A 26,713-nucleotide genomic window follows, 5' to 3' on the forward strand; every position below is an offset into this window, starting at 1 on the left:
TGTGTGTGTGTGTGTGTGTGTGTGTGGCTGAAATACTGCTGCTCCAGTCATCCACACACAGGATTCCCGCGTCTGCCTGTTCACAAGGCACGAGCGCTGTGTATCACGCAGCTTTCACGCAGCGCATCAGCCACTGATCACGCGTCCATTCCCTCCTGATTGGCCGCCGCCTCCACGCACCCTGGCTTGTGATTGGCCGGCAGTGAAAGCATGGCCACCCGTGATCTGAAATGTCTGAATCAAACTGATAACACAACAGCGGGAGTCTCCATCTCCCAGTCCGACCCGCCAGCCCTGTAGACCCACAGAGCTGCCTCCACTAAAGCCTGGCGCCTACACACCACAACAATGGCCGGCTGTTAGTTAGCATAGTTAGCTAGCTAGCTAGTGTTTTCAGCGTGACGCCATGAGTGCTTCCTCCCCTCAGAACGATGTAAGTAGCTGCTAATCCTGATCGAAACCTTCATTTGTATGTTTTTGGAGATTAATTGGCTGTTTTAGGCCGTTTTTGTGGAGCGGAACAATGTTTGGTGCTCGTTTCGCCCCTAAGCCAAGGATGTGGCGGAGCTACGCGCCGCTGGTATTTTCTCCGCCCGTTTTCGGCAAGCCCCGCCTTCCTGCACCGCGATTGGCTGGACTGTAAGTCCGCAGCGCTGGAACGCGTCGCCAGCCAATCACGGCGCGGGATTTGCGGGTCTTGTCGGAAAACGGGTGCGAAAAGAAGTCAGCTCAGGCTGCTGCGTGTAAAGTAGGTGAAGGGTCAGGCTGGGCTGGGAGGCAGTAAGTCGAGCTATATTTATTATAATATTATAGTATTAATAATATTTATAATATTTATTATATATTTATTATATGTTATAGTTAGATTTCTGAGTGTATTTAACATTTTTAGCAATCCTTAGTTTTTAAAATCGTTTTAAAACTAGAATTAGTTCTAAATAATAAAAATAAAATAATGAATATTGCTTTTTTTAAAGAATTTTAGTCTTAAACCATCAGCTTTAAAGCATTAATGTTTGTTATTATTATTACAAGCATTAGCTTAAGCCTTTAAAAGCATGCATTTTAGTCTTAAAGTCATTAATCATCAAAATGCCCCACATTTAACTTTTCCTATACATATTTAATGCACACTTAAGTGAAGTATTGTTTCTAATCAGCTTCTGTTTTTAATATTTTGGCCCATTTCAACTCAGGATCTGCCATTTGAGACCGTGGACCGAACCCCAGAGGACTGGCCGGATCCCCCGGTGTCTGTAGGAGATCTGCAGGCTGTAGAAGCCCTTGTGTCCATGAGGAGCAAATGGAAGGGTAGAAGTTTCCGGCAGAGAGAGCCTCGCCCATTGACGCCGTCTTCGGATTCCTGTGAGGAGACTATCTGTGCAGGCCCGTCTGATTTCCACCAGTCTGCCTTGGTGAGTGAGGCTGTTCTCCATGCAGAAGCGATGTGGGCAGTCAGAAGCGACCCCAGCCCTGGTCCTGTAGGACCCCCGCTCTGACGCACCTGCTGTAACTTCATTAAGGCTTCTGCAAAGGTCTGCTGACTGAAATCAGACTCATCTCTTCTAGTGTGGCCTTAGGCTAGATGTTGGAACTTTGCTTTGAGGAGGGTTTGATTGCATTCAGCCCCCTGAGAGCATCACTGAGGTCAGCTTCTGACGTTGGTATGAAGGTATTGGATGGAGCTCCACTGCTCCACAGCTGGGGGCTCTAGCCCACACTCAACACTGGGCACAGTGACCTTAGGCTCTCTTACTCTTGGTCAATGATTTTCTATGGAGATTATACAAGCTGTGTGGGCCGTGTGTAAACAGTGGTGGCTGAAGTAGCCCGAATTGCCTAATTACAAAAGGTGTCCGCATAGTTTTGGACACATTGTGCACTCTACATCACTGTAGATTATGAGTAGTAAGATATATATATAAATACTGGTGTGAGTGCCAGACCCCCATATTATATCTGTAAAGCTGTAAAGTGGTTGTTTAAAAAACAATAGCCAAATTAAATATGTTTAATATTTCAAATATTATCTATTTTTGAAAATTATAAAAAAAGATATACTAGAAACTTTCTACTGGCAGATATTTTTTTTTGTCTTACAAAATAAGCCTGCCGCAAGTAAAATGATCTGCCCAACAGAACCGAAAAATAAACATAATATATCATATAACATATAAAATATTATAAAAGCTTTAAAATGATATATTTGAGATATATCTACTACATTTTCGATGCTTTCACTTCCAAAGATATGATTTTTGGAATGCTGCACCGCAAAACATGGTATCTTTGGAAGTGAAAGCATCTTAAATGTAGTAGATATATCTCAAATATATTATTTTTAGGCTTTTATAATATTAATTCAATCTTAATTCAATATTAAGTCACTTGCTTGTAGTTGCATATTTCCACCAAATCCTCCAGCTTACGTGCTGCTGATTTAGCTGATTAGTGAAACGTAAGCGTGTTGAAGGAGTAGTTTAGCGAAAAATCTAATTACCATGATTGATCACTATATACTGTCAATCAGCCTAGAAATGTTTGATATCCAACATTCTTTTTTTTCATGTTCAACGGGAGATGCTAGGCTAACGTTGCTAATAAACACTGGGTCTTGGACTGTCACCAATCTCACCTGTGTAAATAAACGCCAACGTCTCGATTTACTTGCTTTGAAAAGCTACCTAAAACAGCTTAGATAGACCGTTTTGAAGTATTTTTTTAAGATGTAGTCGGCTGCTCCACCGTTCAGCTCTGTGGAGATGTTGAGGCTAACGTAGGTCAGACCATGTTCATATCTGTTGGACGTTGATGAGACACTGATGTTGGATAAGTGGGCAAGTGGGATCTTGGAAAGCTGAAGCATTAAGATTTACTTCCCTTCACTTGAGCTAAGGGAGGCTAACAGGCTGTGGCCTGACAAACAACCCCACAGCATTATCCCCCCTCATCCAAACTTCTTACATTCATACCATTACATGTCAGTTTGGGAAAACTGGGTCTGTTCTAAAAGTTTTGACCTGACGTGTGACAAATATCTCTTTCCAACAGGCACTTCAGTGCATGACCCCACCCTACAGCCCTCCAGCTACTGAACCGGTTCAGAGCGACACACTGGAGGGCTTGGATCACAGCGCTTCCCTCAGCACCCCACCGCCGCAGGCCAGAGCCATCAGCGTGATCCGACACACATCCGACCCGCCGCCATGTCCGGCTGGAGAAGACGACCAGGCCTGCACCCTTAACCCCAATCCAAGCCCTCCCAGCTTCGCCCTGGGCCGGTTAAGTGTCCAGGCTGGCAACGACACGGGGGTAATTCAGGACCCTCCGAGCTCTGGCACTCCCTCAACAGCCCCTCCCTCTGTAACTCTACCCTCCGCTGGACTTTCTACTGCCAGCATGTCATCAGTAGCGCTATTCCAGATCCTTCCACTCACGCCCCCCGCGGTCAACGCCCCACCTCCGCCCACGGCTAATCCTCCAGGGTCGGCGGTTTTGGTGTGCAGTCCTGTTGTGGGCAGTCAGGCTCCTTCTGGCTCCATCATGGTCCTTCTGCCTCAGCCAGCGGTGCCCACGCAGCATCTGCTGGTGACCACCACTGGGTCCAAGTTCACCGCTATCGCCCCTGCTCCGGGCCACAGCCCTGTCCTGCCAAGGACTGCGCCCCCACCTGACCCGCCACGCGTCCGCTGCCACGTGTGCACCCACCCCGACTGCGGGAAGACCTACTTCAAAAGCTCGCATCTCAAAGCCCACCTGCGGACTCACACAGGTGAGAGAGGCCTGGAGAAGTTTGGGTTAGCCTGGGGTTGGAGTTTAGTGGTCCTATGTAGATCCTGTAGAGATGCTAAATTAGATAAACAGTACCAGTCAAAAGTTTGGACACACCTGCTTGAACGTGTGCTGATCATCATCATCCTCATCATCATCTTAAAAACCCTTGAGCCAAATGCTAGTGTCCATATTTTTGTCGTGTTCCAGCTTTTCACCAGCCTTATCTCTTGTGGGCGGGGTTTATGTTAATCTTAGGGGTGCAGGCAGCTATAAGGAGTCAGGACTGTGATGTAACAGTTTTGGGGTTTTGGAATCGGCCCGTTTTCCAGCTCTGTTCTGGAGGTTCTTCTGAAGGAGTTTGAGCTTCACGGTTTGTCTCCTCCATCTGCTCCATCAACGTTTCTAATCCCACTGCTCCTCTGAATGCTCCCCACAGGTGAGAAGCCGTTCACCTGCCAGTGGGACGGCTGCGGAAGGCGTTTTTCCCGCTCAGACGAACTGTCCCGTCACAGACGCTCACACACGGGCGAGAAACGCTTCTCCTGCCCCGTGTGCCACAGCCGCTTCATGCGCAGCGACCACCTGTCCAAACACGCCCGGCGCCATCTCATGGCCAGGAGGACTCCGGCCTGGCAGACGGAGATCAGCCGGCTGCACGGCATCGCCTCCGGGGGACGCGCTATCCTGCCCCTCAACCCCAAACCTGGGAGCTGAGGGATGGACTCTGAACTTTAGAGCCTAGAACATCCTACACTCAGGAACATCTCACTTTACAAAAGCTTTGGCCAAAAATGTTCTTCAATTCTACAGCACTCAGACTTGGACGAATGATCGCAGCAAATGTGATGCTAATTTGAACAAATCACAGCTGCAATTACGTAATCTGGGAGGTAGGGGGTGCTGCATCCCTGATCAGCTCAGCCCTAAACGTTAGGGTGATGGAGAACATGGGTTTAAGAGTTAATCCACCCTCAGTCTCAGCAGGTCTCCCAAACTAATCGGTACATTTGAAAAATACACGTTACGGGGTTGATAACTAAGTGTTTGGAGGCGGGGTTTTGTGTAAAAGGGGGCGGGGTAGAATCGAGCCAGTAAGAGAGTTTTCTATATATATCAGTTGGAGGGTCAACATTTGGAAGGTTGCCGCCCACCACTTTAAGGTTACAGACACAGCAGAATGCATGTTTCCACCTCTAGGGGGCGCAATAGCCAGGCGTGGAACAGCAAAAGTGCTGTTTAGCAGTAGGAGATGGTTAGTGACGGACAAATCTGCCAAATTCCACAAGTAAAATGTGTGTAAAAACGTTTGTAGATAAATAATATTTTTTAAGGCCAAATTTTCAGCACATCTGCCTTAGAGCCTTGTGGTTCCCTCAAACGACTAAGAGATTTGCACTAAAATGTTAATGGTACCTGGTGCCTGACACCTACCCACCAACCTGCTCCGTAGGTGGGGTTCATTTTAACAAAAACTGTACCAGACTGATGGGGGCGCTATAGCAATAATAGTCTGGTAAGTCCATGTAAACACTATTAACAGTTCTACACTATATATGCTGTGTGAACTGTGTGAAACTACCTCCACCATGTTTGGAGGCTGTGCTTTAGCCTGGCTAGCTCTCACTGTGAGCTGTAACAGTGTGTGAAACTACCTCCACCATGTTTGGAGGCTGTGCTTTAGCCTGGCTAGCTCTGTGTGCGCTCTAACTGTGTGAAACTACCTCCACCATGTTTGGAGGCTGTGCTTTAGCCTGGCTAGCTCTGTGTGCGCTCTAACTGTGTGAAACTACCTCCACCATGTTTGGAGGCTGTGCTTTAGCCTGGCTAGCTCTCACTGTAAGCTGCTGTAACAGTGTGTGAAACTACCTCCACCATGTTTGGAGGCTGTGTTTTAGCCTGGCTAGCTCTCAGTGTGCGCTCTAACTGTGTGAAACTACCTCCACCATGTTTGGAGGCTGTGCTTTAACCTGGTTAGCTCTCACTGTGAGCTGTAACAGTGTGTGAAACTACCTCCACCATGTTTGGAGGCTGTGCTTTAGCCTGGCTAGCTCTCACTGTAAGCTGTAGCAGTGTGTGAAACTACCTCCACCATGTTTGGAGGCTGTGCTTTAGCCTGGCTAGCTCTCACTGTGCTGAGCTGAGCTGTAACAGGACTTCTACACACACCTCCGTCAGCAAACACACTTTGAGGGTGAATACGATCAAAAATGCTTCCAAATTCAGTTAAATTGAAGTATTTATATTAAATAAAATATATTTAATATACAATATTGTATATTTATTTTATTAAATATGCAATATTTTAATGATTGTTTATTTTCTATTTTATCAAATATAACCACTGAACACTTCTTTCTTAATGGATTTCGCTGCAAAAATGATCAAAAACTGTCAAAAATGTAATTCTCTGTTTTGTCGGATCTGAGCTGCTGTTTTTTTTTGTCATTATAGAGTGTTTGTTTACAGCCTTGCATTTTTTCTTTTATAATTTCAGGTGGGTAAAAATGTTTATTAATCAAAGCTTACATCATGTGTATAAATGCAACCAGAATTTTTATATCTTTAAATTATATAATATCTGTGGATGTGAGGAGCGTTGCTCATCAGGACAATAAATTTGAGTGCCTTTTACTAGCAGCTCTGCTTTGTGAACGCTATGGACAAAAACTCGCATCAGCCGTGTAACCAGGACGGGTTCGTGTACGTAAGAAAGAAGACCCAACACAAACTCATGAGCACACTCGTTTACTGACAGCGTACTGCCCAGCAGGCCTCAGGCCACACTTTACATATTCAGCCTGAAGGATCGTACTGTACTCATCCCATTTCGATAACGACACTTCTCCTCTCGGCCGCCTCAGAAGGATTCCCAGAAAGCTTCGGTCAGTTAAACCGGTCACGTTTCCAGCAGCGCCGCCTGTCCTTCAACAGAGCAGCCTCGAACCAACAGCACTTCCCGCACAACATTTTCAGCACTTTCTTCACCACAATTCAAGCTGCACCGCTCAAGTCTTCGGCGCTCGTATCTGAGGGAGAGCAGGACGAACTCGAGGGGGAACTAATGCGCTTTGGCTTTACATGCTGCAGCACACACTGCAGCACCTGCAGCACCTAAATACCTGGGTTCGCTGGGTTTGTCCGAACGTCTAAATCCTGCACCGTTCAACACTTTCCCCGAGGAGAGACACGCCTCTCCACAGATCCTCTGCTTAAATCTCTCTCCGAGCCCTCTGAAATAACAGCTTTCAGCTGCAGCGCCACCTGCAGGCCTCAAAAAACGAGAAAAGGCGCGAACATCTGATGTACTGTATGTGGTTAGACACCTAACAGTCCCCTATTACACTGATGTTCATAATTATACCACAAAGACATGCCTGTTAAGCATGACAACTGATAGGGTAATCAGCTTTCCTGTTCAATAAATAATTAATCAATCAATCAAGTCGGCTGCAAACTTGACTTACAGAAAATATTATCACATATATGCAAGAATGTAGATGCTGTATTTATAAAACTCAATTAAATAGATTCTAGCAGGTCTGTAAACAGCAATAAGTCACGTCCCCCAAAACACATCAACCCCATTGCTCTTGCTTAAGTTCCGTTTCATGGCTTTTTGACTTAATAGGACAGTGAAAAAGTTCGTTGTTGATCCAGTAACGCTTCCTCAAAAACCTCGCTTCCGTCTCCACGGACTCCCAGCCAAAACTCCAAATGTTGCACAGAAGACTCTGTGAGATTTCCTCAACTTTCTACGCAGGGGCTGCTGGAGCCCCGCCCCCTCCCAAGGCGGCCGTGCTAAGCTGGAGTGGAAATGGGGGTTTCGGTCAGGCTGGGCTGCTGGACCAAAGAGAAATTCTTCATGGTGGTGTCCAGCGTGACGCCACAGGTCTGAATCTCGTACCTGTCCAAACAGAACACAAACATTTTACTAGATCACAGTCGCATAAATGAACGATGTGGAGGATTTAAGACCATACAAACCAGCTTCATCCATAGAGAGTCATTCCCTTTCGATAAAACTGTATTTAACATTATTTCTACAAATATGTAGCAGCACTGGCCAAAATCAAATGTAAAAAAATCTAAAGCAGAAATTCTATATTGTACAAATAAATCTGATTTTGTAGAGAATATAAAACATATACAGTAAACAAACTAATTACTAATGACAAAATAATGTCCTGTATTTATGTACTTTTGTCCTTTTTGTAAACACCAGTGTATATCACGGTCTTACAAACAAATCTTCTCTCCAAAACAAGAAAAAAAAACCTTATTAATTTTCAATGGAAGTCAATGTAAATGTCAAGTAATTTTAGAGCATTTCAATTGGTCCATTCATCATTAAATTGACAAGTTATTTCAAAAAGTGAGAATCAGCATCAATAAATAAATACATAAAGCGAGCAATCCTATTGGTCTATCTGTCATTAGATTGACAGGTTATGTCAAAAAGTGACAACCAGCGTAATTAAATTAATAAATAAATAAATGCAACCCCACCAGTCTATTCATCATAAAATTGATAGATTGTGTCAAAAAGTGAGAATCAGCATAAATAAATAATAAAAAGTTAAATAAATAAATAAAAAAGCGAGCAATCCTATTGGTCTATTCATTGTTACATTGACAGGTTTTGTCAAAAAAATGAGAACCAGCATAAATAAAAACAAAATAAATAAATGAGCAAATTTCTGATTCTGATCTTATTGGTCTATTCATCATAAAATTGATAGGTTGTGTCAAAAAGTGAGAATCAGCATAAATAAATAATAAAAAGTTAATTAATTAAATTAATTAAATTAATTAAATACATAAATAAATAAATAAAGCGAGCAATCCTATTGGTCTGTTCGTTCTTAGATGCAGGTTGATAGGTTGTGTCAAAAAAAATGAGAACCAGCATAAATAGAAACTAAATAAATAAATGAGCAAATTTCTGATTCTGATCTTATTGGTCTATTCATCATAAAATTGATAGGTTGTGTCAAAAAGTGAGAATCAGCATAAATAAATTAATAATATAAAGTAAATGTAAATACATGTAAAAATGTAATAAATAAATAAACAGAGCAATCCTATTGGTCTATTCGTCATTAGATTGATAGGTTATGTAAAAAAAATTAAAACCAGCATAAATAAATAAATAAATAAATACATAAGCAAATTTCTGATTATGATCTTACTGGTCTAATCACTAATATATAGGTTATGTCAAAAAGTTGATAATAAATAATAATAAGTGTGTGAAAAGCCTAAACACAGTGCGTACCAATCTCCGGCAGAGATGACGTAGTGTACGGGAGGCTTGTGCTCGTCCGAGTGGGCGCCCACGGCTCCGAGGCAGTTGGCTCCAGCGTGGCTGAACACCAGCCAGTCCCCCACGCTGAGCTCCGGGAGCAGGCAGGACTCCAGCACCTGGTCCAGACCGTCACTAGAGGGCCCCCACAGACTGCTAGAAAACAGAGGCTCTTCCAAGGACTTCTCCTACAGCAATGCAACAACCATCACCAGTCAGGGGTTAGAAGTGGTTCATCCCAACACAGACACAGACAGGGACACAGACAGGACCGCCCACTTCAGACCCTGGTCTTTTTGGACATATTTAAACATCTGGAGATCTAATCTTCCTCCTTGCTCCTCACCTCCCATGAAGACCAATCGTGTGTGATCTCTTTATGATGGAAGGAGGCTTCTTTACTTATCTTGAGGTTCTGATCTTGGGCTGAACTGATGCTAGGACGGTCTGACCTGGTCATGTTGGTCAGCTGTTCCACTTGTAAATGATTTAGTGAACAGTGGAACGTCTGATTTCTCCTTCCCAGACTCCTCTGCATCTCCACCCTTCCTTCTGAAGGCCTCAGAGAGCTCTCTGGATCTGACCATGATGGTGATGGCCATGATCTTCTTCAGCCCTCACTTCAACCATCAATCAAGAGCAGACCAGACTAAACATCTGAGGTTTAAAAAAGACTCCAGACTCCTCCAGAATGATCCTCTCCAACCATGTTCTGATCATCTGCAGCTGATGTTCTGCTCCTGACTAATTCTACACATCTGAAGGAGTGATAAATGAGTGTGAGGGGTTCAACATTTCTATTAATTCTATTTTATAAATGATGAGTGAAGTCGTTTCTTTAGGTTGTATGAGTTTAGTTACATTACCTCCATCTCTCAGCGTCTATCATATGAAGATCAGACCTCCAGATGTTTAAATTAGTCAAAGACAGATGTTTTAATGGGGTTTTCTATAACTATTTACACTAATTAACAAAACTATGTGAATAAAATGCAGGATTTTCACAGACTTTAACGAATTTAATGAGCATGGTCTTCATTTCGCTTTAAAATCAGAGCTATTTGAGCTCAAATTTGAGACTTTCACAGAGGTTATGGTTGTGTTTGTGCACTAAAAACTAAAATTACTGGGCAATTCCCTCCTAAAATGTTGTGATCATAAGCAGATTTGCACCTTTACCTTGTGTAGAGACGGTGCAGGAACAGATTCGTCCAGCAGTTTATAGGCAAACGAGCCAAACACACCATCGTTGATATAGTACAGGAACGCCGGCTCATCATCTCCAGACAGCGCATCTGAGGACCACCAAACACACATGGCTTAATCTTCCAGCGTACGGAAGGCCAATTTCCCCATTTACTCCATCTCAGAAACAGCGCAGGGCTCACCGTGAGGATGCAGATCGGCGTCCCTGGCCGCCGCTTTCTTTGAGATGATGCTCACAGCCAGCGAGAAGGCAGCAGAGACGTAGTACGCTCCAGGTTCGGCAATGACCGAGACGCCCGTCGACGGAGGGAAGTACACATCCAGCATGGGTTTCAGCGCCCTGTTGACCTGTTTCAGAGAACGAGTCCACACATCAGATGCAAGCTCACGATCCCAGCTGGGCCTTTTGTCCCAGCACAATTCTATACACAAGCACAGACTGGGTTTATAAGGGCCTCATATCCCCTCAGGGACTAGGATTAGTGTTTATTGATGGTAAGGGTCTCTTTAATACTGAAGCTCACGTTACCTTTTCTAACTGAGCCTCCGTTCCATCGAAGCCTCCTCCAATGTCAAGAACATTCATCGTGAAGCCGAGCTCCTCCTAAGGTAGACAACATTTACAAACAGGGGATTTAACAGTGCACTAGAACAGAGCCGTACAAGTTCACAGTCTAGTGTGGTACAGCGCCCCCCTGTGGTAGTCACTACAGCCTCTGGTCTATAAACATGGATGTGGATGAAGGTGTTTCCAGACCTCACACCCTACAACCGTCCAACGCCACCAACACACCTTCCCCTTATTTGATCCATCATGATTTCATGAGTTACAACAAGATGGGGAAAGGCCAGAATATCGGAAACACCTGTTTATACTGAGCGGTGGAATTCGCTGCAAACAGAGCAGTGAGAGCTGAAGAATACTACTGTGTGTTCATGTAGTATCCCCTTAAATACATACTACCATGTGTGCAGTCACGTGACTCCGCACTGTCCAGTGTGCAACATGGTGGAGAATTGAAATAACGGAGCTACTTGAGCAGTTATACCAAAGAAAAAGAAAAAAATGCAGTGTCCGTAATTTAATGAAATAATCCGTAATTCATCGTAATCGAGGTAAAATGACTAATCGATCGTGATGCTGATTCGAGGTCAAATCGCCCAGCTCTACTGCTGCCATGGCTATACTTCTTAATCCACTACAATCCAGAAACAACAAGATTTCGGGCCGAACTCACGCTTACGAACCCTGATTTAGATGTTGGATGAATGTTCATCCACCATGTTCACACCTCTACGTCTATAGTGTTTCATGGATGCTTCTACAGCAGACGCAGATACTGGGTTTGAGATGCTGCTCAATCTGGAACAGCAGAAGCTCGGTCAGTACCGATTACGCAGAACACCAAGTGTCTGTTGACTCACTCACCCCCATGTTGAACACACAGCGGGCATCTGACACAGCGTGAGTGAAGGCCTGGGGCTCGGCACAGCAGCTGGGGATGTGAAACCTGCAACCAACAGTTAGAGTTTACAGGTTGCTCCGTCCATAAACGCATAAATGCTGACTGTCTGGTCAAAAAGCTTCCTAATTTCTGTATAAATGGCAAATATAGAAATATTATATACTTAAACATATACATTCTATATAATCTGTGTGTGTATATGTTTACTTCATTCAATATAGTGTGATATTGTGATACTGTTAGCAACCGAATTTTAGGAAAACTGGCACTGTATAAACACACAACATTGTTTACATAAAATCAGAGTGTAAAAAAATATAAATAAATAAATAATAAAAAATAATAAAATAGAAAAATTTAATCAAAACTGTGGGATATAAAGCCAGAGGACAACACTGCCCTCTAGTGGCCGAGGCTTAAACACCACACTAAATAACCCACTGCCTGCCACCAATCTGACATAAAACATAAAATCAAAATCACCCAACTATTTTAACTTGCTAAGTTAATTTTTTTGTATATTTTAATATTCTGATTTAGATTTTCTCTTGATTTTCTGTGTGACTGGACAGCCATCAAAGCATTTCGCCACTCATTAGAGCGGTTGTAACTCACTTGACACCGGCCACGTGCAGGTTGAGCTCCTTAGCGCACTCCAGCATGTGCCTGCAGTCCTTCAGCGTGCAGCCAAACGGCACGGCGGTCTCCACCCGTTCACAGCAGCCTCCCGTGGTCACCTGCAGTAGCAGCCTACAGCAAAAACACACTGTGCTCAGTACACTGGACCAAACGTGCTGGCATTAAATCAACAGCTCAGTCATTACTTATCCCAAGTGCCTTTTATTCAAAGCCAAGACATGTGGCATCTTTAGCTTTGCACATGTTTTGGATAAATATGAATAACATTTATAAAAATAAATAAAATACAAACAAGGCAGCTGTAAAGGGGATCATGGAACCGATCCTTTCACTTTAATTTGTCGGTGTGAGGCTGCACTAAATGTGCAAATAAATAAATGACAAACGGCAATTTAGTACATTTATATCTGTGTGTTAATTTATTATATTATATAAAGTAATGATTAAGTCAATCCTGATGCTTTAAGTCTCTCCCACATGGTGAGGTATACAGTTTATTAATTCAGCAATGGTATCGGACTGGTATCGGGTATCGACCGATATGCAAAGTTTAGGTATCGATATCGAAATTGAAAAAGTCGGATCAGTGCATCTCTATCTAATAGTATGAATTCCCAGCTCCATGACAAAACGGTGGTTATATAATGAGAACTTAGCTAATGAGAATGTTAGACAATCACTCACACTCACCCCTGATTTCAGAAGTGGATAATAATTAGGGAATTACAGTATTTATTAAGATATAAAAAAAAAAATACAAGAACGTTAACCAGAATTTAACAAAAAAAAGCCCCGATATTAACAAAATTAGCTGGATCGGGTATCAGATAATTAGGCTGATCCTTTGGAATCGATCTTTTCCCTTTAATTTGTCGGTGAGAGAAACAAAATGACAAATGGCAGTTTAGTACATTAATATCTGTTATTTCCGTTTATATATATATATATATATATATATATATATATATATATATATATATATATATATATATGTATATATGTGTGTGTTATATTATATAAAGTAATGATTAAGTCAATCCTGATGCCTTAAGTCTCTCCCACGCGGTGAGATATACGGTTTATTAATTCAGCAATAGTATTGGACTGGTATCGGGCATCGACCGATATGCCCAGTTTATGTATCGTATCGGAACAGAGTCTTAAAGTAACGTGACGACATGACCACTGTTTCTCTCTTTAAAGAACACCACCTTTAAAAACCCCGGCCGGGTTGGTCCGAGGTGTAGCCTTACTTTGCTTTGGGGTGGCAGCGAGCGATCTTCCGCAGCTCGGCCTCACTGTCGCACACCAGCAGCTGGACGCCATGTTTGGCAGCATATTTGATGAGAGCGAGCTGCTTACACATCCCACCTAGGATGATGTCCTGAGACGGGACACCAAAGCTCCTCACCAACTCCAGCTCGTGCTGCAAGGAGAACAACCACAAAGCATGACAGAACTGGAGCACTTCAATAATAGCAGAGAAGATAAGAGAGGTGTAAATATGGAACAGCGCAGAGTGTATTTTTGAAAAGATGATTCACGGCTAAAATATATTTATTTCAGCCTAAAACAACTCAGAGGGGGTCTTAAGGTTAGAGAAGTAGGCTTGGGACCAGAAGGGTGTTGGTTTGGTCCTCTGCACTGCAGGAATTGAGCAGTTCAGCACTTCACCAGCACTTCGTTGCCCCCACTGTGTATGTGTTTTCACCCCATTTCACGAGTGTGTGTGTGTGTGTGTGTGTGTGTGTGTGTGTTAAATTGCATTGCAGTGCTCTGCCATGGCTTGAAAGGTGTGGTTCTAAGTCTTACGTCAAATTCTAGTTCAAATTAACCACAGAGAGCCTCACTGGAACAACCCACCGTCTACCTGCGAACACCAACACCGAGGGTCAGCAGGCCCTCCCTCCAGCACAGTTACACGTGGGGTTCTGACTCAATGGCAGGAGCCATCAGCCGAAATCAAACCCACTACCTCTTGAGTCATGAAATGAAGTAGGTGTGATGACTGGACTCGCCTCCCCTCCTTACCTTACTGGAGCAAATGAAGCCAGTTCCCAGCGCAGCCAGAATCTCAATGACCACGGGACTGCCGTTACACTTCACCACATAGAAAGGTCGAACTTGTTCCATATGAGATTTCCATCGGATCTGCTGCCAAATGATGGCTCCCAGATCAGCCACAAAGAACGCATTCTTCTGGGTCTGAAAGAGGAAAGAACACTGTTAGAGATACGCTCGTGAAGACGGGAAATGTATGCATGTATTTATATTAATTATTCATTTTTAATGACAACAAAACGGTGCACAATAAACACTATACGGACAAAAGTATTGGGACACCTACTCAAGGGTTTTCAAAAAACAAATAAAGAGCTGATCCTGCTTTTGTTGGAGTAACTGTCTCTACTGTCCAGATAAGAAGAAGGCTTTCTAGACTCTGGAGTAGCAGCATTGCTGTGAGGGCTTGATTGCATTCAGCAACATGGGTGTCAATAGTGAGGTCAGGATGTTGGATGATCACCACCCCACCTCATCCTAAAAGTACTGGATGGAGCTCCACCACCATAATTCCTGAGAACACAGTTCCTCCACAGCTCAATGATGCTGGGGGGCTCCAGAGTCTTATTCTGTTGGCAGTACTTCTCTACAGGGACTAGACAAGCTGTGTGCGCGCATTTGCAATGGGTGCAACTTAAAGTGGATGAATGCATACATTAGAAGGGGTGTCCATAAATATTTGGACAGTGTATTAGCGGTCTTTACATTATCTGGCAATAAATGGGGAAATCTGACTTGGTACTATTCTGTAAGGTAATTTTTTTTCTCTTATTTATCTATTACTCCTGTCACATTAAAAACCTTGTATCTCCATAACAGCAACTTGGATGCAATGGGGAGTCAAATCATTTCATAGAATTTCTATTGGTCCATTCATCATGGTATTTTTACAATGTAAACAATACTTGTATTCACATTACGTCAAATAAAAAGGAGATACAAGATTTGTGAGGTGTTTGTATGACTGCAACTAATTATATTATTGAATATTTATATTAACTGGGTACTTACTAGAGTTTGGTCACAGATATGTTTGTCAATAACATCTCGGAGAGCAGTGTCTCCTTCCAGCAGCTCGACAGAATAGTGCAAATCATCCAGCGTCCCCTTCATCCTCATCCACAAGCCCAAGACAACACAGGCATAAAGCAGGTCACCTATTTAGCAGAGCCCTCGCAGCTCCTGGGTCCTAGCGATATCCACTGAAACACATGGAAAACAAACACACACAGTTTACAGGCATGTTTGGATGAGTAGACTTATAAAGAAATGATACCTGCTAAGGTACTGATACTTATGGTCATGATATGATCAGTCTTTCCATATAGTTGCTAAAAAAATGAGCCTTATTATGTGCAGCTCTGTTAAAGTTAAAGGGTTAACATGGTCGGAGGCATTGCTCTGAACAACTCGTCATACAGCTTCATGGTACGAAGACAGAACATCATGTACAGGAGCACAACACGACGTGAGACTTCACCTGGGCTGGGCTAACGAGCCGCACCTGTTCAGGTTTTCCCTGCTCAAATATACGTTGCCTTTACCATATAGGGCTTCATAAGCAGCAGAGGACTCAATCCAGGCATGTAAGAGCAGGCAAAACACTCAGCTGTGCTGTGCTGTGCTTTCCAGGCTAAACCCCAACACTCCTGATCCGCAGTGTTTTCCTGGCTGAAGTAAGACGTTCACTCCATTTGACCCTAACCCGGTCAATATCAGCACCATCAACCCAATACAGAACAGCTGCATTAAGGTGATTCAGCATTTAGTAAAGCAGGAGTGTTATAGATTATTCATAACAGAGGAGCAAAACATTACTACGGACACAGTGACGAGGCAATTCTGGGCCAGCGGCGTTATCCAGTGTTTTTCTGCTAAATATTCTGTACCAAATATGAAGAAATATAACAAATATATAGGCCGTAATGTACTAACTATACAAAAAATAAAAAGGTATCAAAATATAGACCTAAATGTACTAACTATACGGAAGTAAATACGCAGATGACATACTACAAATACAGATACAAATATACTAATTATACAGAAAATATACTAAATACACAAATACAGCCCAGTAGTATACAGCCCTAAATATATTAATTCTACAAAACTACATATACAAACCTAAAAATACTAAATATACTAACCATACAGAAATATACTAAAATACAGAAATATTTGTAATATACAGACCTAAATATACTAACAAGACAAAACTACATAAACAGACACATACTGAATATGTCTGTACATGTAGTTTTGTGTAGTTAGTATACTTAGTATAAGGTTATAGATTTAGTACATATATAGTATGTATATTTAGTACAGAAATATACTAACTATACAGACCAAAATATACTAACTATACAGAAATCTACTAAATTTACAGACATTAATATACTAACAAGACAAAAGTACATAGACAGACATATAATAAACATACAGACCTATATATGTCTGTACATGTAGTTGTATCTAGTTAGTATATTTAGGTCTGTATGTTTAGTGTTGTGTAGTTAGTATATTTAGTATATTTCAGTATATGTAGTTTTATCTAGTTAGTATATTTAGGTTGGTGGATTTAGTATATACTAACTAGACAAAACTACATACACGGAAATATACTAACGACAGAAATATACTAACTATACAGAAATATACTAAACATACTAACTAGACAGAAATATACTAAATATACAGACCTAAATATACTAACTATACAGAAATATACAGACATAAATCCACTAACTATACAGAAATATACTAAACATACTAACTAGACAGAAATATACTAAATATACAGACCTAAATATACTAACTATACAGAAATATACAGACATAAATCCACTAACTATACAGAAATATACTAAACATACTAACCAGACAGAAATATACTAAATATACTAACCAGACAGAAATACACTAAATATACAGACCTAAATATACTAACTAGACAGAAATATACTAAATATACAGACCTAAATATACTAACTAGACAGAAATATACTAAATATACTAACCAGACAGAAATACACTAAATATACAGACCTAAATATACTAACTAGACAGAAATATACTAAATATACTAACCAGACAGAAATACACTAAATATACAGACCTAAATATACTAACTAGACAGAAATATACTAACTAGACAGAAATATACTAAATATACTAACTAGACAAATATATACTAAATATACTAACTAGACAGAAATATACTAAATATACAGTCCTAAATTTACTAACTAGACAGAAATATACTAAATATACAGACATAAACATACTAACTAGACAGAAATATACAGACCTAAACATACTAACCAGACAGAAATATACTAAATATACAGACCTAAATATACTAACTAGACAAATATATACTAAATATACTAACTAGACAGAAATATACTAAATATACAGACATAAACATACTAACTAGACAGAAATATACTAAATATACAGACCTAAACATACTAACAAGACAGAAATATACAGACATAAACATACTAACTAGACAGAAATATACTAAATATACAGACCTAAACATATTAACAAGACAAAACTACATAGGCAAAAATACAGACCTAAAATACATCGAAATATTCAAAAGTAAAATATTCTAACTACACAAAAATATGCTAAATGTACAGGAAGAAAGTGTACATACATACGCGCATGTATAATGATTATATATACATAATATATATAATGATACATAAGAGTTGTGGTGGTGCAGTTAAGAAGACAGTATAGATGGAAAAATATATATGTGTCAGTGTGCAACATCACAGCGTCGATGAGAATTGTGAGGTGACATGGCACTCATTCAATCAGTGTTAGGAAAAGCTCTTAATGTCCATTTAAAGTGACCGACATTGTCCACAGCAGTGATACGATGATAGATATGTACATATCTATGGTAGTGCTAAATTAACCAGGATCATAATCATTAGACTTACAGAGTCAGGTCAGACGGACCCCTCCTGCTATCAGCTAGGATCCCAAGGAGGCTCAGCGTTGAAGTCAAACTGCTCACGGTAGATAGACGCTCCTAGGTTGTTCTGGTAGTTCACAGCCACCTTCAAGAGACACGTTACATCATTAGAAATCCCAAAGCTGAACACATCACACTCTACAAATCTCATACTGGAAGACAAAAACAGACATCACTGTAATCTGTAAATCACACTGCATTACAAAGGCTGGGGACGTGAAAATGGACTGCAATGACCAATCGGTGTTGCTCAGCCTCCTTTCCTTATTACCACAGCTCAGCCGTGGCTCTTCCGGCTGCCTTATATTTAACCCTCCTGTTATGTTATTATCTTTGGAGCATGAAACCTGTTCTGGTGGCTTAACCTGTATGGAATAATTACAAATATTCACTAAAGTGATGTTAATTGAGCTAAAGATAATGTTTATGAGGAGAAATAAAATCATAGCAATTTAATAAGTAATTTCTTCAGTTTATTAATCCATTTCCACAATTTAATAAGTCGTTCCTTCGCTTAATTCATGTTTTTTTATTTAAGGCATTCCCTCATTCTGACAATCCAATCCCCAATTTAATAATCATTTTCCCTAATTTAATTAGTTGTCTCTTTAGTCTGACAATACGATCCTTGATTTAATAAGTCATTCCTATAGTTTAATACTGTTTTTTTTTCAATTTAATAAGTCGTTCCCCAGTCTGATCATCTGTTTCCTCAATTTAATAAGTTGTTCCTTCAGTTTATTAATCTAATACTCAATTTAATTTGTTTCCTTAGTCTGATAATACAACCCTTGATTTAATAAGTAGGTCCTACAGTTTATTAATTAATTATCACAATTTAATAAGTCGTTCCTTCACTTAACTCATGTTTTTTTTATTTAAGTCATTCCCTCATTCTGACAATCCAATCCCCAATTTAATAATCATTTTCCCTAATTTAATAAGTTGTCTCTTTAGTCTGACAATATGATCCTTGATTTAATAAGTCATTCCTATAGTTTATTACTTTGTTTTTTCAAGTTCCCCCAGTCTGAGCATCTGTTTCCTCAATGTAATAAGTTGTTCCTTCAGTTTATTAATCCAATACTCAATTTAAGTCGTTTCCTTAGTCTGATAATACGATCCTCGATTTAATAAGTAATTTCTTCAGTTTATTAATCCATTTCCACAATTTAATAATCATTTTCCCTAATTTAATTAGTTGTCTCTTTAGTCTGACAATACGATCCTCGATTTAATAAGTCATTCCTATAGTTTATTACTTCGTTTTTTCAATTTAATAAGTCGTTCCCCAGTCTGATCATCTGTTTCCTCAATGTAATAAGTTGTTCCTTCAGTTTATTAATCTAATACTCAATTTAATTTGTTTCCTTAGTCTGACAATACAACCCTCGATTTAATAAGTAGTTCCTACAGTTTATTAATCCATTTCCACAATTTAATAAGTCGTATTTAAGGCATTCCCTCATTCTGACAATCCAATCCCCAATTTAATAATCATTTGTCCCCCTAATTTAATAAGTTGTTCCTTCACTTAATTCATGTTTTTTTATTTAAGTCATTCCCTCATTCTGACAATCCAATCCCCAATTTAATAATCATTTTCCCTAATTTAATAAGTTGTCTCTTTAGTCTGACAATATGATCCTCGATTTAATAAGTCATTCCTATAGTTTATTACTGTTTTTTTTATTTAATAAGTTGTTCCTTCAGTTTATTAATCTAATACTCAATTTAATTTGTTTCCTTAGTCTGACAATACAACCCTCGATTTAATAAGTCATTCCTATAGTTTATTACTGTTTTTTTTATTTAATAAGTTGTTCCTTCAGCTTATTAATCCATTTCCACAATTTAATAAGTCGTATTTAAGGCATTCCCTCATTCTGACAATCCAATCCCCAATTTAATAATCATTTGTCCCCCTAATTTAATAAGTCGTTCCTTCGCTTAATTCATGTTTTTTTATTTAAGTCATTCCCTCATTCTGACAATCCAATCCCCAATTTAATAATCATTTTCCCTAATTTAATAAGTTGTCTCTTTAGTCTGACAATATGATCCTCGATTTAATAAGTCATTCCTATAGTTTATTACTGTTTTTTTTATTTAATAAGTTGTTCCTTCAGCTTATTAATCTAATACTCAATTTAATTTGTTTCCTTAGTCTGATAATACAATTCTCAATTTAATAATTCGTTCCTACAGTATATTAATCCATTTCCACAATTTAATAAGTCGTTCCTACAGTATATTAATCCATTTCCTCAATTCCGTAGTTTAACAACTCAATTTCCCAAATGTAATAAATTCCTCCCTCAGTTTGGAAGGAACGCTTTGACCTCTTAAAGTATCAAAGGTAGAAAAACAACATTTGGAGACTCAATCCTAATCCTAATCCATTCCCCCTCAAATGAATGTATTACTTCCTCAATTTGGAACAATTTATTAAAGCTGATTTGGGTTTATTAAACCTTTGAGGATTTGAGTGACTGAACTGTACTTTTTAAGAGTCTGTAGATCAGAACAGGAACACTGATGAATCCAGTGAACCTCAGCCCGGCCCGGCCCGGTCCAGCCCAGCCCGGCCCGGCCCGGCAGGGGCAGATAAGCCTGCTAACAGCCAGAGAAGAGACCACGGAGGCAGTGAAATAAGCCAAATAACAGAACACAGTCTAAACATGAGGATTTCGACCAAACCAGTGAACAGAAGCACCGCTGATGTGCAGCTCCAGCCAGGCGCTGCTGAAGGGCGCGGGCCGGGACTGCGGTCCGGATGTGGTCCAGTCCGCCAAACTCAGCAGCTTAAAGCTGCAGATATTCACAGAACCGGTCCCACAGAGCAAAGGGCTTTAACAGCTGATATCTGTGTAGTTATACACATCTACTCCAGCGGCAGGTTTGTGGCTTAATCAGCCCGGAGACTCGCGTTTCCTTCGTCAGCTAGCCCAGCTAGCCTAGCCTACCTAGCTATTATAGCTAGCTATCTCGCGCTAAATTCAAACACTGCTCTAAATTAATGCGTAAAACCGACCATAACTGCGTCCAGATCGAATAACAACTATCTGAGCATTTTTTCCCACAACATTTGTGTTGAGTTTGCTGTCAAATATGAGACGTAGACCGCTAGCTATGCTATGCTATGCTAGCTCCAGCCGGCGGTTACAACCAGCACTAGCCAGCCAGCTAATCGCCAGTAGCCCGGATACCCGGATACTAGCTAGCTAGCTATAGCATAATGAGCTCCTGCTGTTTACTTACGCGAGAGAAAGTCCCATAATTTGGGCTGAACCGTCTTCTCTTTTTCGGCGGAATTTTTACGAGCTATCAGGACCACCGGTGTTAAATATAAAGCGCGTCCCGCTGGCCATAAGCCCCCCACACACACGACGAGTAACTCAGCGAGCAGCAGGCAGGGCGGCGGAGGAGCTCCGGCTGAATCAGTGAACCGAGGATCCGAATCGGAAAACGAGTCTCAGTGAACTGAACGACACGAATCGAAATCAAGGCATCGTAAACAAGGGAAGTAAAAAGAATATTATTTAAATGTTTTTATGTTTTTAGATGAAAGAACTGGTTTTGCAAATGTTAGGATTGAATTCTGCATTTAAATTATTTAATTATTAATATTTTGAATATTAAAATTACATTTCACAATGTGCATTTATTAAATTTCTCAAATCTAATCACATTTATTGTCACAGGTGTAAATGTGAGTAAAGAAAAACTACAAAATAGAAAGAATTATGAAATATAATTTTATGAAATATAATGTATAATTTTTTTAATATGAAATATATATAAAGTCGTTCCCTCAGTCTGACAATCCAATCCTCCATTTAATAATCAATATTTTCACCTAATTAAATCAAGTTAATCCCCCATCTGACAATCCATTTTTTATTTAATAAATCCTTCCCTCAGTTTAATAATCAGTTTCCTCAATGTAATAAATTATTCCCTCAGTTAAAAAAAAAATAATAATAATAATAAAAATACTGATTATTTACACAAGAACTGATTATTTATGCAAATTTCCCTCCTGGGATCAAAGTATTTCTGATTCCGATTCAGAACTATACATATACACACATTATACACACTATATACACACATTATATTCAACACTTTACACTATATACACACTATATAAATAATATAAATATCTCTATTTACAATACTGCACTGGTCTAAAGCAGTTTAAATGTACAGGTTTGATATAATCTGAATGTTTACATTATTTACATAAAGAATAAAGTGTAGTGTGGGTTGGGGAGGTATTTGTGGTTGCGTATATATATATATATATATATATATATACATACACACACACACATATATATATATATATATATATATATACACTCATAGTGGGGTGATTGTAATTTGTTTGTGAAGGTGTTAAAGATGAGACAGCCGAACACTCGGTAGTGGAGCCACAAGAACGTGTGCTCTCATTCCTTCGTGAGCAACACCACCATGGTGGGCCTCATAACTAATGGTGACCAGTCTGCCTTATTACTAGTGCTGGTGCCCTGGGCTTCAGACACAGGCACTCTGTGAACACACCGAAGTCCCTTCCCTCCATCATATCTAGGGACCTACATTTAGGAGAGCACAGCAGAGGATGCACAGCTGAAGAACTGTAGCCTGCGACCAGTCCTGATGGTCCAGATCCAGATCATTGGATGTAGTTTAAGACATATCCTGATAAAACATCCATAACATTAAAACCACCTAATGTTATGTAGGTCCACCAAAACCATTTGTGCCACCAAAACAGCTCTGACTCATCAAGGCTCTCTGAAGTTGTCCTGTGGTATCTGGCACCAAGACGTTAGCAAACGTCTTACTGCAGCACATAACTCTAGAACAACCTTCCCCCCTTTACTGTGGCCCAAAACTTTACAACTTCTAATACTGAGGCCCAGAAACTTTACAACAAACCCCTGTTTACTGTGGCCCAGATTTTTTAACCCCTCTTTTTGTGTCCCAGCACTTTACAGACCCCTTTACAAACCCCTTACTGTATCACATAGTTTTATAAATCCCTCTTACTGTGGCCCAAAACTTTACAAATCTCTTTACAAATCCCTCTTACTGTGTCTCATAGCATTAAAAATCCCACATACTGTGTCCCAGAACTTTACAAACCTCTTTACAACCCCCTTACTGCGGCTCATAGCTTTACAAATCCCCCTTACTGTGCCCCAGCACTTTACAATCCTTTTTACAAATACCTTACTGCGACCCATAGCTTTACAAATCCCACTTACTGTGGCCCAGAACTTTACAAACTTCTTTACAAACCTCTTACTGCGGCCCATAGCTTTACAAATTTCCCTGACTGTGCCCCAGCACTTTACAAACTTCTTTACAAAACCCTTACTGGGTCCCATAGCTTTACAAATCCCCCTTACTGTGCCCCATAGCTTTACAAATTTCCTTTACTGTGTCCCATAGCTTTACAAATTTCCTTTACTGTGTCCCATAGCTTTACAAATTTCCCTTATTGTGACCCAAAACATTACAAACTTTTTTACAAACATCTTACTGCGGCCAATAGCTTTACAAATCCCACCTTACTGTGACCCAGAACTTTACAAACTCCTTTACAAACCCCTTACTGCGTCCCATAGCTTTAAAAATAAGATAAGATAAGATAGTCCTTTATTAGTCCTGCAGTGGGGAAATTCTCAATCCCCCCTTACTGTGGCCCAGAACTTTACAAACCTCTTTACAAATCCCTTACTGTGGCCCATAGCTTTACAAATAAGATAAGATAAGATAGTCCTTTATTAGTTCCGCAGTGGGGAAATTCTCAATCCCCCCTTACTGTGGCCCAGAACTTTACAAACCTCTTTACAAATCCCTTACTGCGTCCCATAGCTTTACAAATAAGATAAGATAAGATAGTCCTTTATTAGTCCCGCAGTGGGGAAATTCTCAATCCCCCCTTACTGTGGCCCAGAACTTTACAAACCTCTTTACAAATCCCTTACTGTGGCCCATAGCTTTACAAATAAGATAAGATAAGATAGTCCTTTATTAGTTCCGCAGTGGGGAAATTCTCAATCCCCCCTTACTGTGGCCCAGAACTTTACAAACCTCTTTACAAATCCCTTACTGTGGCCCATAGCTTTACAAATAAGATAAGATAAGATAGTCCTTTATTAGTTCCGCAGTGGGGAAATTCTCAATCCCCCCTTACTGTGGCCCAGAACTTTACAAACCTCTTTACAAACCCCTTACTGTGGCCCATAGCTTTACACATCCCACTTACTGTGTCTCAGCCCTTTACAACCTCTCGTACTGTGGCCCAGAACTTGTCAAACCCCTCCTTAATACGTAAGTTTACAACCCCACCTTACTGTGGCCTAAAACTTTACAAACCCCACTGCTATGGCCCAGAACTTCACTCTATACCATAAATGCATGTTTACAACTGTGCAAATCACTGTAACCCACTGTAAAAAACAGCAGATGTGATTTCTCAACTAAGTGGTGGATCAGCAGGTAGTGCACCGGGGTGAGCCCTTGAGCAAGGGCCCTTCATCCTCTCTGCTTCCCAGGCGCCACAGCAATGGCTGCCCACCACTCTGGGCATGTGTGGCGGAGGCCAAATTCCATCTGTGTCCGACACTAAGGCTGAATACGGATTGCCGTCTAATGTTACACGTCATAAACGTCGGGTTTGTGGGTTTATCAGCCCTGAGACTCATGTTTCCTTCATTAGCTAGCTTACCCCACCTTACGTACCTTTATTATTGTGTAAGATTGACTGTACTTGTACCCAAATCAAATGAATATGAACAATATTTAAACAATATTTTTAATTATTTGGACCCCTGGGCGCTCGCCAACATGAACAAGTCTCGGTCATTATTTGAACACTCAGTGTTGAGCCCTGCTCACTTCCGCGGCCCTCTTGTAACTGTACTGGAACAGGCTGAGTTTACCCATAATGCAAATGAAGGTATGTTTGAAAATGACACGTGATCTGCACATATCACTCCTCTGATTGGTCAGCTCTGAGGCTGGAGGGTAAAGCACATATGTGCGCTGACAAATTGAATCATTTTAGTGAACCGAATCAGTTAAATGAATCATTTCAGAATGGGCGGATCTACTTTTTTAAAAGAGAGTGTATTAATATCACAAATCCCATCTCAACCGTTTTATGATATACATCACATTTTCTCTTCATTGTTTATTTATTTGTAATTTATTTATTTATTTATTTATTTTTGTAGTTATGAATCTGCCGTTTGTAAATAAAGGGGTGTATTCTTTTCCTGTTATTCTGTCATGTGTTTGGACAGTCTATACAAGGTTAAACCCAGTCAGGGGGAAAAGCTCCAAGCTGCCCCTGAACACCGTGACTGTGGATATGTATTACTGTATGTGAAGTGTGCTGCAGGCCTACCTGAGGTGAAGCAGGGGTTTCCTCTCCGGTACAGGTCCCATCCTCATGTCTGGCACTGTACGTCTGTCTGTGTTGTGGCTCTAATATCATTAACTCGGAGTGGACGGCCCGAGCTGCTCCAGCAGACTCTTCACACTGACCACATCTCACAGCAAACCCAGCTCGTGCAGGCGGGAGCACTTTCACAGAGGGAGGAGGGATAACCGCCCAGGAAAGGGGCTCTTCCAGTGGAAACTCTCTCTCTCTCTCTCTCTCTCTCTCTCTCTCTTTTTAAAAATGCAGACTTACACTACGCATGATATATCCATTATCCACTTAGAATTACTGTTTAGTATCTGCTATGAATTATTCTGTATCTACTATAAACTATTAAGTATCCACTATGAATTATTCAGTATCTACTATAAACTATTAAGTATCCACTATGAATTGTTCAGTATCCACTATGAATTATTCAGTATCCACTATGAATTATTCAGTATCCACTATGAATTGTTCACTACCCACTATGAATTATTCAGTATCCACTGTGAATTATTCTGTATCTACTATAAACTATTAAGTATCCACTATGAATTATTCAGTATCCACTATGAATTGTTCACTACCCACTATGAATTATTCAGTATCCACTGTGAATTATTCAGTATCTACTATGAATTATTCTGTATCCACTATAAACTATTTAGTATCTACTATTAACTATTCAGTATTTACTATTAAATATACAGAATCCACTATGAATTATTCAGTATCTACTATAAACTAAGTATCCACTTTGAATTATTCAGTATCCACTATGAATTATTCAGTATCCACTATGAATTATTCTGTATCTACTA

At 40.3% G+C, this 26,713-nt stretch overlaps 2 protein-coding genes across 4 annotated transcripts; one reads left to right on the forward strand and one right to left on the reverse strand.

The window, feature by feature from the left end:
• Positions 1-230: 230 nt before the first annotated feature.
• Positions 231-6,405, forward strand: klf10 (Kruppel like factor 10). Its single transcript, XM_072692487.1, has 4 exons — positions 231-433; positions 1,197-1,415; positions 3,052-3,772; positions 4,211-6,405. Exons 1-4 carry the CDS (start codon positions 407-409, stop codon positions 4,486-4,488), a joined length of 1,245 nt encoding a protein of 414 aa, XP_072548588.1. The 5' UTR covers positions 231-406; the 3' UTR covers positions 4,489-6,405.
• Positions 6,406-6,503: 98 nt separating this feature from the next.
• Positions 6,504-25,993, reverse strand: azin1a (antizyme inhibitor 1a). 3 transcript variants are annotated; one of them, XM_072692485.1, is made up of 12 exons: positions 25,872-25,993; positions 18,411-18,530; positions 15,460-15,650; positions 14,419-14,592; positions 13,641-13,813; positions 12,364-12,498; positions 11,712-11,793; positions 10,812-10,886; positions 10,465-10,630; positions 10,256-10,371; positions 9,050-9,264; positions 6,504-7,678 (listed from the first exon to the last, which is right to left on the reverse strand). In XM_072692485.1, the coding sequence occupies exons 3-12, from the start codon at positions 15,565-15,567 to the stop codon at positions 7,573-7,575; spliced, it is 1,350 nt and encodes a 449-aa protein (XP_072548586.1). In that variant the 5' UTR covers positions 15,568-15,650; positions 18,411-18,530; positions 25,872-25,993; the 3' UTR covers positions 6,504-7,572. The 3 variants fall into 3 exon arrangements, with proteins under 3 accessions (XP_072548586.1, XP_072548585.1, XP_072548587.1); XM_072692484.1 differs by lacking the exon at positions 25,872-25,993 and adding an exon at positions 21,707-21,871; XM_072692486.1 differs by lacking the exon at positions 25,872-25,993 and adding an exon at positions 20,949-21,035.
• Positions 25,994-26,713: the final 720 nt, after the last annotated feature.

Source organism: Salminus brasiliensis, chromosome 1, assembly GCF_030463535.1.
Source record: "Salminus brasiliensis chromosome 1, fSalBra1.hap2, whole genome shotgun sequence".
Classification (NCBI taxonomy): Eukaryota; Metazoa; Chordata; class Actinopteri; order Characiformes; family Bryconidae; genus Salminus; species Salminus brasiliensis.

Bases quoted from the DNA above. Each gene is read 5' to 3' on its own strand.
- klf10 (XM_072692487.1), top strand. From the start codon at position 407: ATGAGTGCTTCCTCCCCTCAGAACGAT. The intron at 434-1,196 runs GTAAGTAGCTGC...ATTTCAACTCAG, and splicing joins CTTCCTCCCCTCAGAACGAT to GATCTGCCATTTGAGACCGT. The intron at 1,416-3,051 runs GTGAGTGAGGCT...TCTTTCCAACAG, and splicing joins ATTTCCACCAGTCTGCCTTG to GCACTTCAGTGCATGACCCC.
- azin1a (XM_072692485.1), bottom strand. From the start codon at position 15,567: ATGAGGATGAAGGGGACGCTGGATGATTTGCACTATTCTGTCGAGCTG. The intron at 12,499-13,640 runs GTAAGGCTACAC...TTTTTGCTGTAG, and splicing joins CGCTGCCACCCCAAAGCAAA to GCTGCTACTGCAGGTGACCA. The intron at 10,631-10,811 runs GTAACGTGAGCT...TCTCTGAAACAG, and splicing joins CGGAGGCTCAGTTAGAAAAG to GTCAACAGGGCGCTGAAACC.